Genomic DNA, 12,639 nt, shown 5'->3' on the forward strand with positions numbered 1-12,639 from the left:
TGTGTCTGTGTTCCATTGTAAGATGTATGATCTTATGTGGGGTTGGGGATGGATTTGGTCATGATTTTCCTCCTGGTGTCCCAGTTGCCCCATCTACAAAGTAGGAGTTGTGCTAGTTCCTGGGATCATATATAAACATTTAGCATTAGGCAAGTCATACAATACACAGTAGCTGGTGCAGGTGAACTGTGTGTAGAGTGTGCCTGTCATTGGAGAAAACACTATCAAGGGCCTGACCCAGAATGGCACCTGGCAGGTTGGTGGGTTCACATAGCATATGCTTGCATTCCAAGTCTGTAGGCACAGGGACCAGTTGGCCTTCACCAACATTCCTAAAAGAAAGTCCCAGAAGTATGCCCAGTCATTTTCAGTGCTGTGGTACAGGACAGCACATTAGCACTGATAAGACACAACTGTGTCTTTTCCTCACACAGATCCCTCCCCTGCTTAGGGTGGAAAGTGTCAGTTTTTAAATTTGTTTTTTTTTTTTAAACATTTTTATACCTGCAGAGAAAACGAGGTGCTCAAAGTCCAGCTGAAGAAATATGTAGGAGCTGTCCAGATGCTGAAAAGAGAAGGTCAAACAGCTGAAGGTGAGGTGGAGCTGAGCATGGGGGAGGGAATGACTGTTGGATGGGCAGGCTCCAGGAGCGGATGAACACATACTCCACTGAGGTAGAAAAGTGGTGTTGGTGGGGTTCCAGAAAACAGAGTTAGACAGAAAATCCTGCTGGTATTTTTGCTAAATTAAAACTAAGGCTCACTAGACTTAGCAACAGTTTTATGATTTGGGCACTTTTATGGACTTTAGGTTGATTATTGTGAGCCTTATGGAATGGCTGATTCACATGAGACCAGGGATGTAAGCAGAAGAGAGTAGGCAGGGTGAAGAATCAGACCTTCCGGGACTTAGAGTTGTCGGGCTGTGATCCGACCTCAGCTTTCTCATATGTAAAATGGGGTAGTTGGCAGTACCTGCTTTGCGAGGCACTAGGTATACCAGCACAAGGATTGGCACAGGACAGGTACTGGGTAACGTAAATGGTGCAGCTCAGATGGAAGCGCATCCTGGTAGTTGGAAGCCAAGGAATACCACAAAGTCACAACACACAACAAACATCACACATGAGATTTATTGGGAGGGAAAAAACCAGGAGGGTGGCTACCTCTGTTCGGGTGAGAAACAGCAGAGACCCGAGCAGAACATAGGGTTTATATTGGGTTTCTTGCAGGGAAGGGGGAGTTTCCAGATGACCTGGGATTGGAGGAATTATGTGGCCTTATTTTGGCAAACTCGGGGATTGGGGGAATTTTTTTTTGGTAGGGTGGGGCCCAGCTACTCTTCTATTATAGGATTGGGAATGACCCTTAAAGCCATTAGGGTCATTAAGGAAGTCTGGGAGCAGGGCCTGGATGGAAACTTGCCTTTGAGAATTTACAAAGTTTGCACAAGGAGTATCTGCCCATGGCAGGGACACGCTTCCCTGCCACTTGAGTTGATGTGAATGGCCAATAGGTAATGCTTGGCTGTTGGTATTACTTAATATTTTAACTTTGATAGTTTTATGCATATGTGCAATATGTTGGGATCGTATTCACTCTTGCTCCCCTCTCTTACCCTCTCACTCCTGAAAATCCCTGTCTTTCCAGCTAGTATCCTCCTATGTTTATGGACCTACAGCATTTGCATATGGAGGCCAGAGACCAACCTCTATGGTGTTTATTATTAGAGTCATGGTATCTCACTGAACCTGGAACTCACCGGTTAACTAGACTAGATGGTTAATGGACTCCAGGGACCCATTTGTCTCCTCCTCCCCAGCGTCGGGGTTACAAGAATATATCATGGTGTCAGGTTTTTTTGGACACGGCTGCTGGGGATACGTGCATGGCAAGCACTTTTCTAGCTGCACCATTGCCCCAGGCCCTGGGCTTGCTTTTAGAAAGCACAGCACTCTGAGATGCATTTCTGAGCCAGGAGTTTTGGAGCACTTCTCCCCAAATGCACAAGCAGAACCTGTGGTGTACAGATTGCAGTAGAAGTTCCATTTCTCACACGGCAGCCTGAGTGCTCTGAAGCAGAGCTGGTGTAAGCCTTTTCAGCATGCACTTGTGATCACCCTTGCTGACTTGCAGTGAGATGGCAGCCGCTTTCCAGGCTCTCCTATGCCGTGTGCCTGGGCGTCCTCTCACATTGCAGGCGTTCAGGGCTGAGCTCAGTAGTGGGCACACATCAGCTGCCCTGCCGCTGCTTATGACATCCTGCGGTTCTCTCCTTTTAGCCACAATTATCACAGTGTGCCAGCACCATGAAGACAGCCTTACACTCAAAACTAGGGCCACAGGTTTGTTAGTTCAAAGCTAACCTGAGCTGCATAGCAAGACACTGTTTCCAGCCTCCAGTCTTTTCACTGATTTTGGCATTGCAAATTACACACGTGTAGGTACATAACAGATACTCACGTGGTGCTCCATAAGCGTGTGTGTTGATGTGTTCCTTTTAAAAGGTGGTTGTAAAAGGCAGTGCTTTCTTCCCAAGCTCTGATCCTCCTCCTGAGAGGCCGGAACTTCCTGCTTTATTCCTACTCTCCACCTCTTCACTGCCTGGCCCCGGTGCCTGCAGGCTCTTGGAACCTGGAGGAAGGCTGCTTTGCCATCGGATTCATGATGGCCCTTGGCGTCTGATATCAGGGATGGACACAGCAATGTCTGAATTCCTGAGTTATAGGAGAGAACTGAGAACACATTTTCATAGTGTAAGCATAAAGTATCTTTTAATCTTTGTCAACAGTGACTTAGACAGCTGTGAACTCATTAGAGGGAAGAGACTGGGAATCTTTTTAGCTCCCCGAGCTTTGCAGTTGGCAGTACTCCTCAGGGCTCTCCTGGGACTTTCACCTTTGTCCTTATGTTCTTGTTATGGACACATTCCTCCAGGTTTTAAAAATAAACAACTTAAAATTAACTTTTAAAATATAATGTCAACAACCTTCAAATTTACAGGTACAAATCAAAGTTTCCACTCTTCTGTTTCTGTGAAGAAGGAACGTGGAGTAGAATTTGGGGTGACCTCCTCACTTGTTAGGAAGGCTTTGGTGGCTGTTGTGGACAGAGGTCTGTGAGAGCTTGTCCCTGCCTTTGCTTTGGCTCTTGCTCTGGGTGTCACCTTTGTCTTCATCCTGCATTGTTACAGCGGTGGTAGAAGTGCCACCATACACCCTAGGAACCAGCTTGACAATTAGGCATTCATGGGCATAATGCCAACTCTGTGGTTAAGGGGGTCCTGCCTACTCTGCAGGGAACCAGTGTTAAACAGTTTCATGTATGACTAGGAAGCAGGCGTTGACTCCCATGCTTTTGATTTCCCCTCTGGCATATAGCTCAAGTCCTGAGTCAAGATGGATGTACAGCCCGGGAGCTGGGGCGATGCTCTGTGAGGAAGTGCCCCGTAAACTTGAGGATCTGAGCTCAGTGCCTAGACCCTGACTTACAGAGCTGGTTGTGGTGGCATACACTTGAAATCCAGCCATGGTGAGATGCAAGGCAGAGACAAGGGGATTTCTCAGTCTTACTAGCCATCCAGACTAGCTAACTTGGTAATCTCTAGGGCGGTGAGATGGTTTTAACCTGAGAATACCTAGAGAAGTTCTTAGGTCAAATATCGATAGTTAAACCCTCAGCCAGGGTCTTCCCTGGTGCTGTTGCCATTCTGTACATGCAAAGAACCAACACCCCAAAGGTGGATGCGTGCCGGGTCTCTCTCTCTCTCTCTCTCTCTCTCTCTCTCTCTCTCTCTCTCACACACACACACACACACACACACACACACCAGGGTTCGACAGTGATACAGACTGACTGTGTGTGCGTATGCAGGGATTATTTTAGGAAACTGGCTCATCCTTCAGCCCCACCATCTGTAATGTGTCCTGCGGACTAGACACCGGGGAAGAGCTGATGTCACAGCTTGACTCCGAATCCTCTGATATATCTTTTCCATAGGCCTTCTCTTTTCTTCCACCTTAAGGCCTTCGACTGGGTGAAATCTGGTTATACTATACAGGCTGACAAAGACATTCACAGTTGACAATTAGATTAGTATTTTATCAAATATCTGTATACCATGTTCCAGGTTCCAATCATATTGTCAGTCACCATTGAGATATAAAAATAACCATCAAAAAAACCACACACACACACACAAAATAACCATCAATGCCACTGTCCAGAATGTAGGAATCAAGATTTCTGCCTGTAGCTGGTGGTGGTGGTGTACACCTTTAATCCCAGCACTTGGGAGACAGAGTCAGGTGGATCTCTGTAAGTTAGAGGCCAGTCTGGTCTACAGAACAAGTCTCAGGACAGCCAGTGCTACACAGAGAAACCCTGTCTTGAAAAACAAACAAATGAAAACAAAACAAAGATTCCTGCTCTCACCTACTAGGTCCAGCACTTATTCTTTTCCTCCAAGTGTGATCGGCTTCTAGATCATGAGGTGTATGGGTCCCCAGCCTGGGTGTTGTGTGCTGAGCTCGCTGAAGTGCTGGTCTGGGCGTGTAGACTCTGCTTGGGTAGGCTGCTCTGCTGTTTCACCTTACTACTTAACTTTGTTCCGAGAAAAAGACATGAAAGGGGGAGGGCATCCTCTTTCTGGATCGCCTGAACCGTGTGCTGTCTGTCTAGTGGGAACCAGGGTAGGGGACCTCCTGGATCAGACATCAGACCTTTCAGCTCAACACTGCTTAGCATGCTTTTTGAGCAGACATGCTTGCTATGGGTGTTGGTGAGTGTAGAGTAGTCATGCCCTTTCCTCCTCCTGAGAACCCTTCTCTTCCCTTGGTAAAGAGATACCACTGGGGAGGGAACCTGGAGAAATCATGATCCTTGAGAAAGGGCAAGGCAGCCTGAGGGCTGTGGCTTGAATCTCTGCACTGGTTACCTTTAATGACTGTGTTCTTGCTGGCAGTTATTTCAAAGTTTCTGATGTTAATTTGGAGGCTGAAGATAATGACAGTGACTTTCTGGACTTGCGTGCACGGAACAAGCGGTGGGACATGTCAAATAGCAGACAATTTTCATTATAAATAGGGTTGGTGATGTTTTGAAGATCCAAGTTGAGGGCCAAGACAAATTAGCAGACACCTGTCAATTAGTTTGTAAAAGGTGAGCGATTATGGTGATAATTGTATAGTGAACCTCTCTGAAAGCTATGCAGCCATTATCCTGATAAAATAGTAAAGTGGTTCTAGTGCCTGCCTGAAGTGTTGAAGTCCTAGCAGCTACCATGGATCAGAGAATATACACAGACAGACAGACAGACAGACAGACAGACACACACACACACACACACACACACACACACACACAGAGAGAGAGAGAGAGAGAGAGAGAAAGGGGTGATATTATATTGTAATCGCCCATGCTGATTGTGAATCTGGGTTCAACTGATCTTTTGTCTTAGCCTCCAAGTGGCACATCCACTTAAAGGGTTGACATATGTGTGTATCCTGCTTTATTGTTAAACCTTTTGTTATTACTTTGTGTATAGGTGTGGGGTGTGTATGCCATGGCATGTGTGGAGGTCAGAGCACAGTTTTGTAGAGTCAGTTAGCCCCTTCCGTCTTCATGTGGGTTCCAAGGATTGAGCTCCGGTTGCCAGGCTTGCTCAGCAAGTGTCCTTACCTGCTGACCCACATCACCTGCCATCCACCTTAGTTTTTGAGAAAGGCTCTCTCATTGAAATAGAGCTGATTTGGTTAGACTGACAAGCAAGCTCTGGGGAGCCTCCTGCTCTGGCTTCTTCAGTGCTGGAATTACAAGCATGTGGCACTGTGCTCACTCCTTGCATTTTACTGAATTCTGTTCCCAGACATCAAAGGGTTGATTTTTTTTTTCTTTTTAGATTGAACTTATTGGCAAGGCCTAGAGAGTAATATAGCTAATACTCTCCATATTCACCTCTGAGGGTTAACACCTTTATATTTTTCCATACATATTTCAGATTTTATTAAAAAAGGATTCATTATAGTTAGATTTCTGCTGCTACGATAAAACACTGCTTAAAAGCTACTTAGAGAAGAAATGGTTGATTTGGCTTACACTTCCATGTCCATCACTGAGTGAAGTTGGAGCAGGAAGTCAAGTGGGAACCTACAGGTGGGAGATGAAAGAGAGACCATGCGTGGGACAGTGTTGCTTCCTAGCTCACTTTTCCTGACTTGCTCAGACCTCTTTCTTATATAACCCAGGATTACCTGCTGCAGGAGCTGGGCCTCCCATATTAATCAGCCATAAAGAAAAAGCTGCGCAATAGTGGCTTACACCTTTAATCCTAGCACTGGGGAGGCAGAGGCAGGCAGACCTCTGTGAGTCCGAGGATAGCTTGGTCTACAGAGTGATTCCATGATAACTAGGGATATATAGAGAAACCCCATCTTGAGCTCCCTCCTCTCCATAAAAAGAAAAGAAAATGCCCCGCAGACATACCTGCAGGCAGTCTAGTGGAGATTGTTCTGTTGAGGGTCCCTCTTCCCAGGTGATTCTAGTTCATGTCAAGTTGACAAACTCACTGTCACTGAATTGAAAATTCAAAGTATCATGGAAAATGCCCTATGGGTTGTACCAACAGATGTGCCAGGCCAACTCTGGCCCACCTCAGATGCTGTATATCCCTTACTTAACACTGGGACCTGGTGAAGTAGGAGAGGGTGTTTGGTCGGGAGCTTTACCCCAGCCCCCTGGCATCCATAAATACAAGGAGTCTAAAAATGTTTAGTTAAAAATATCACCTCAGCTCCTAACATGCTTATCCAAAAAAGTCTGGAATGTTTAGCTGGGGGCTTCACCCCAGCTCCTGGCATAAGCTCCCTCCCCTGGGAGTTGCCTCAGTCTAAACTCCACCTCCAAGAAAGCCCTCCAAATAGTGACCCCTCCCCAGGGAAGGTCAAGACCACTCCCACAGGTTATTTAAACTGCCCCCCAGAGAATGAACATGTGGTCTCCCCTTTTCTCTCTCTGGTGGTCTCCTTGTTTCCCATGGTCTTTTGATTCTCTATTTTACTCTCCATGTTTTTCTGGGGGGCCACCCAGGAGTGCTGGCAGCCATTAAACATGGCCATCTTCTAACTCGGTCTGATTTGGTCTGGTTGAGATTATTTGCATCAGTGGAGAGGTTGTCACTTAAGGAAAAATATCTAGCAGAGGGCAGTTAGGATGTGGTCAAGTCAGGCTCACGTGGGATGGGAGTAGCCCCACAGCAACACACTGACTGGGCTGAGTACAGGCAATGTGAGGGCTCAGAAGCAAAGGGACAGATTCTGTCAGGGAAGGGGTGGATGGCAGCAGGCCCTCGATTGACTCTGCAGTGGGTGTGCTCAGCATTTTTGTTAGGAGGGTAGATGTTTGCTGGAGGAATGTGTGCAGGATTATCTCAATCTCATTGTCATAGCATGCCCTTCATTGGCTTTAGGATACCATGTTGGATTGGATGAGGCTTGGCTGTGCTGAAAGGAAAACTGAAACCACAGTAGCTCCTATAGTTTTTCTCTTGCATGAGCTGTCTGGAAGTAGCTTGGGCTAGCGTGGATATTTTCTGGCCACAGACACTCAAGCTGCATCTCTTCTTATTCTTGATGCATGTCTTTTACTCTTTTTTTTTTCTTTAAAGATTTATTTATTATGTATACCACATTCTGCCTCCACGTATGCCTGCACGCCTGAAGAGGGCACCAGATCTCATTACAGATGGTTGTGAGCCACCATGTGGTTGCTGGGAATTGAACTCAGAACCTCTGGAAAAGCAGCCAGTGCTCTTAACCACTGAGCCATCTCTCCAGCCCGTATGACTGCCTCATGTCACCTGTAAGATGGCTGCGGCTCTGCCATCACATCCATATTCCTGGCAGGTGGAAGTAAGAGATGGGAAGGCCAGCCAGCATCCTTGCCTCTGGTGGGTTTGGGGTGTCTGATGGAAGTTGTTTGCGAGGGATGGGGCCTTGCTCCAAGCCACTTTTTGTGTCACCATGTCAGGGAATATTTTCAGCAAATACTCATGGTCATAGTTGCAGAGGAATCCAGCCTCTGCTTTCAGAAGTGACCTACCTAAATGTCCTGGTGACCTGGGAGAGGGTGATATTTTATTTGCTGTATTGAATTCAGCCCCAGCAGGACGTTTTCCTCTTCCAAACCAGAGCAGAAACAGTTACCTGGAAATACCCAGGATCCATTGGGTTTTGCTCCTTTTTATGGTTTGTAAGAAGCAAAGGTCCTTCTTTAGCATGCTCACCCCTCCATATTTGCCAGTTTGACTGGTGTCTGCAGCCTGTCAGTCAGCCTCTCCCTGGCTTGTTCTGTTAAATGCCACTTTGGTTTTGAAACACCACTCTGCTTTAGTTTCTGATTACAGCTTTCCTGAGGCAACTGGTCATTTTGCTGTACTTGAGTGGGTAGACAGACTCCTGTGCCTCAGCAGAGTGGCCTGTCTGATTGCTCTCCTCGGGAAGACTGGAGACTGTTTCCTGAGGAGATGCAGCGGTCCCTGGCTAGGTTCCTTCAGCTCGTGCTCTTATCCCTGTCCTCTGCACTTGAGCTCCACAGCCCACCCCCTTCTCCTAGAACTTTCCTCCTGTCTGGCACCCTGTCCTCCAGGCAGATGGTCCCTCCCCCGCAGGTGCTCCCTGCTCTCTCTGTTGCCATTTTCTCCAGTTTTTCATTCTCAGAAGTTTGTTCTTACTGCCCAGTTGATACATAATTTTAAAAAAATGTATATGTGTGTACCTGCCTATGTGCATCATGTGTATGCATGACATCAACCTCCCTGGAACTGCAGTTATAGGCAGTTGTGAGCCACTGTGTAGGTGCTGGAAACCGAACCCAAGGCCTCTGTGACAGCACAGAGCGCTTTTCTTGCTTTCCCCCAATTTAATTAATCTCTCTCTCTCTCTCTCTCTCTCTCTCCTATTACATCATGACCATGATTTTCCCCTCCTTCTTCTCCAAATCCAGTTCTCTTCCTTTTCCTTTAGAAAAGGGCAGGCCTCCCAGGGGTCTCAACCAAACATGGCATGTCAAGTTATAGTAAAACTAGGCATATCCCCATATCCCCTCATATGAAGACTGGACTAGACAACCCAGTAGGAGAGAAAGGGTCCCAAAAGCAGGCAAAAGGGTCAGAGATAGATAGCCCCTGCTCCACTGTTATGAGTCTGTAATTCTTTTTGACTAATCCTTGTGTAGTTTGGTATCAGGGTGATTGTGGCCTCACAAAACGAATTTGACAATGCTCCTTCTGTTTCTATGTTTTAGAATAATTTGAAGAGTATTAATATTAGCTCTTCTTTGAAATCCTGGTAGAATTCTGCACTATACCACTTGTCCCTGGATATTTGTTGGTTGGGATACTTTTAATGACTACTTCTGTTTCCATAGGGGTCTGTTTAATAGGTCTATTTAATTTGTTTCTTTGATCTTGATTTAATTTTCTTTCTTGGCCTGGTGGCCATTCAGTAAAAAGTTGTTCAGGTTCCATGAGTTTGTAGGCTTTTTGTTGTTGAAATCCAGCTTTAATCTGTGGTTGTATGATAGGATGTAGAGGGTTACTTCACTTTTCTTGTCCCTATTGAGACTTGCTTTAACATTTTCTTTGACTGATGTATGTGTTTCTTCTATGGTATCTTTAACACTTGAGATTCTCTCTTCCATCTCTTGTATTCTGTTGGTGATATTTGTATCCGTAGTTCCTGTTTACTTACCTAGATTTTCCACTTGCAGAATTCCCTGTTTGCATTTTCTTTATTGCTTCTATTTCCATTTTCAGGTCTTGAACAGTTTTATTTGTTTCCTTCAACTGTTTGTTTTTTCTTGGATTTCTTTAAAGGATTTATATTTGCCCTTCATTGTTTTCTTTGTTTCTTTCTTGATTTCTTTAAGGGGTTTGTTTGTTTCCTCTTTGAGTCTCTATTATCATTTTTATAAAACTGGTTTAAAGTCATTTTCCTCTGTTCCAGATGTCTTGAACTATTCAGGGATGACTGTAGTGCGCTCTGGTGGTGGCATATTATCCTAACTGTTCTTGTGTTCTTACACTGGGGTTTAGGCACCTGGGTTTGGGGTGATCATAGGTCTAGATGCTGATTTCTGGGTTTGTCTTTGTTGGATAAGTGTTTTGTTCCTTGGTTTCTATTTCCCCTCTGGTCTTCTTGCTGGAGGGGCCTGCAGTTGAGTAGAAGGTCCCCACCCAAGTCAGGGCTTGAACTTCTGATCGCTGGCTGGCCTCTGGTGGAACAGGGGCGTCCAGTGCACAGAGCACTCTTAACCACTCGGCATTTCTCTAGGACCTGCAGTGATGGGTTAAAATTCTTGTTTGTTTTTCTTCTCGACATATTCAAGAAACATTTGCCAAGATGGAAACAGAGACTGACCTGTTGGTATAGTTTAGTTTTGTTGTTGTTGTGTCCAGGTCCAGCAAGTACTCTAGCACTGAGTGCAGCTTCCTGAATTGGTTTGGCAACTTCCTGAACGAGTGCCTGTGGGGACTTTGCTGGGATTTGGGGAGGGAACATGAATATACAATGACTAAAGAGCATTTTAAAGGAGTCAGTGTGAAGCAAACCCTGTCCGCCAGGACCTTTGCTAGGTCTGCACAGTGGCCTGTTCTGGTCTTTGGGACTTGGCGGGGATGCAGCAGCTGCTGAAGGTAGAGCAGGTATGAACAGTGAGCCAGCCTGTGCTCAAGTCATCTTCTTGCCTTGTGTGTATGCTTTAGGCTATGTTATCTTATCAAATGTCTGCTCAAGTGTGCAAGTACACTTGGAGTGTTAGAGCTAGGTTCTAGGCAGACACCCAGCTGGGAAGTGGGAAGCGAGTGTATTGGCCTGAGTGGCAGACAGGATGAGGGACGTGCTGTTTGCTAGCACTGATCACACTTGCTGCCAGGCATTCCAGGCCTAGGCTGGAGCCAAGCTTCCTCAGCTCCACATTTACTCATCTCCATTCTTTGTTGATTCTTTCCTTATAGCATCATTGGTTTAGGGAACCAGTCTCTCTAAACTCCTCCAGATGAGGTCAGGCCTGGCACACATTGCCTTGAACTATTCTTGCCTGCATTGTATATTGGGATTGTCTCATTTTAACACTGTTAGGAGCATGTGGCTTCCATTTTTGGGTAGTTAGGAGGACCCGGTGCTGCTGGGTGGCCTTGCCTCTCCTTTTGGCTGCCACCTGTGAAAAATGAAGGATTCAGAGTAGACAGCAGAGGGATGTTTACCTCTGAGCCAAAAGCTGCCTCCTGGACTTCTGTGCCTTTGTCATCACAAAAACAGTTTCTTTCCTTGTTAGAAAATACAGAGAAAACCAAAACAAAATAGGAAACGAACAAAAATGTCATCTCTGGTGGCTTACATCCATGACCCCAGCAATGGGAAGGCCAAGGTAGGAAGAGCTTGAGTTTGAAGCCAACTCAGAACCCTGGGCTACTGAGTTCCCGGATAGTCAGGGATACACAGTGAGGCCCTGCCACAAACAATGGCAGCAGCAGCACTGGGAAGAAAGAAGAGACATACAAAGGATAAGGGAGCAACTCTTTACCCTTCTAGCTTTCTTACTGTTTTGGAAGACAACTTCAAGATCTGGGTATGGCTTTGTGCTGTAACCTGTTCTCTGGAGTAAATGTCCTCTGCCTGTGACCACTCCCTTCTTGATAAGTAGAATTTTTATGTGGATATGAAGAAAGCTGATGGTACAACAGCTCAACAAATGGTTGATAGGTATTTTAATATTGAAGTGGTATATAAGGTATGAAGGCTAATAATGTCAAGTGTCTGCTGGTCGCCGGTGAGAAACATGGCAGACAGTCCCAGCAGATGTGGGAAGGATGGCAGCATGCTGACCACTTCATTCATTATGTAGCCCCGGCTGGAGAGGTTGTGGCATGAGCGTTGAGGCTGTGGGTTTGGTGTAGAAAGTTCTAATGCTGCCTTTCACTAGCATTGTGTTCTTGGGCACATTACCCAGCATGCCCCACATAACTACGCACCCCCGCCCCATGCTGTTTCATTTGGAATCGCTTCTAAGCTAAGACTTCAAGTTCATGTTTGTTTATCTTTCTTACTTTGTATCCTAGGATGGCTTCAAAACTACCATCCTCCTGCCTCAGAACTCCCCTGCTATAATCCCTGGGATTACAGGTATGTGTCTCACCTGGCTCAAGTTACCCTTAAAAGTTTTGTGGTTTGCCCACGACATTGTCATGTAGTCACTTTGCTACGTGGATGTCTGGGAAGCAGCACCTGTGTCTTATGTCTCCTGCCTTGGTGTCCAACCCCACGGAATGAAGAACAGCTGTATGGAAATACTGCTCGTTTCCGCCATGGGCAGCGTCTGCCACTGTGCTGCTGGTGACTTCCATGAGCAGTGCTGTGAGTCTGGGGGAGACAGCAAGAATGGATAGGAAGACAGTCTCCATTGGGTACGGTGGGACTTTCAGACGACTGGTTCACTGGGGAACAAGAGGTGTCCTTCTCTTTGTTCTTAGTGGCCAACTGTCCTTGTCCTTGTCTAGTGTGCATTGGTGTCACAGAAGGTTGGACTTACCTTGGCTTATGTCTTGTCTATCAGTGGTCTGATGAAACCCTTCAGGCCCACGGC

The 12,639-nt window shown here is 46.1% G+C and overlaps 1 protein-coding gene across 1 annotated transcript in view; it reads left to right on the forward strand.

The window, feature by feature from the left end:
• Positions 1 to 12,639, forward strand: part of Snx29 (sorting nexin 29) — a 417,720-nt gene that overhangs the window by 171,238 nt on the left and 233,843 nt on the right. The window contains exon 14 of the mRNA XM_087910838.1: positions 511 to 593. Coding sequence (XP_087766964.1) covers positions 511 to 593 — 83 coding nt within the window. The remainder of the gene's footprint in view (positions 1 to 510; positions 594 to 12,639) is intronic.

This window comes from Myodes glareolus, chromosome 9 (genome assembly GCF_982192425.1).
Source record: "Myodes glareolus chromosome 9, mMyoGla1.1, whole genome shotgun sequence".
Taxonomy (NCBI): Eukaryota; Metazoa; Chordata; class Mammalia; order Rodentia; family Cricetidae; genus Myodes; species Myodes glareolus.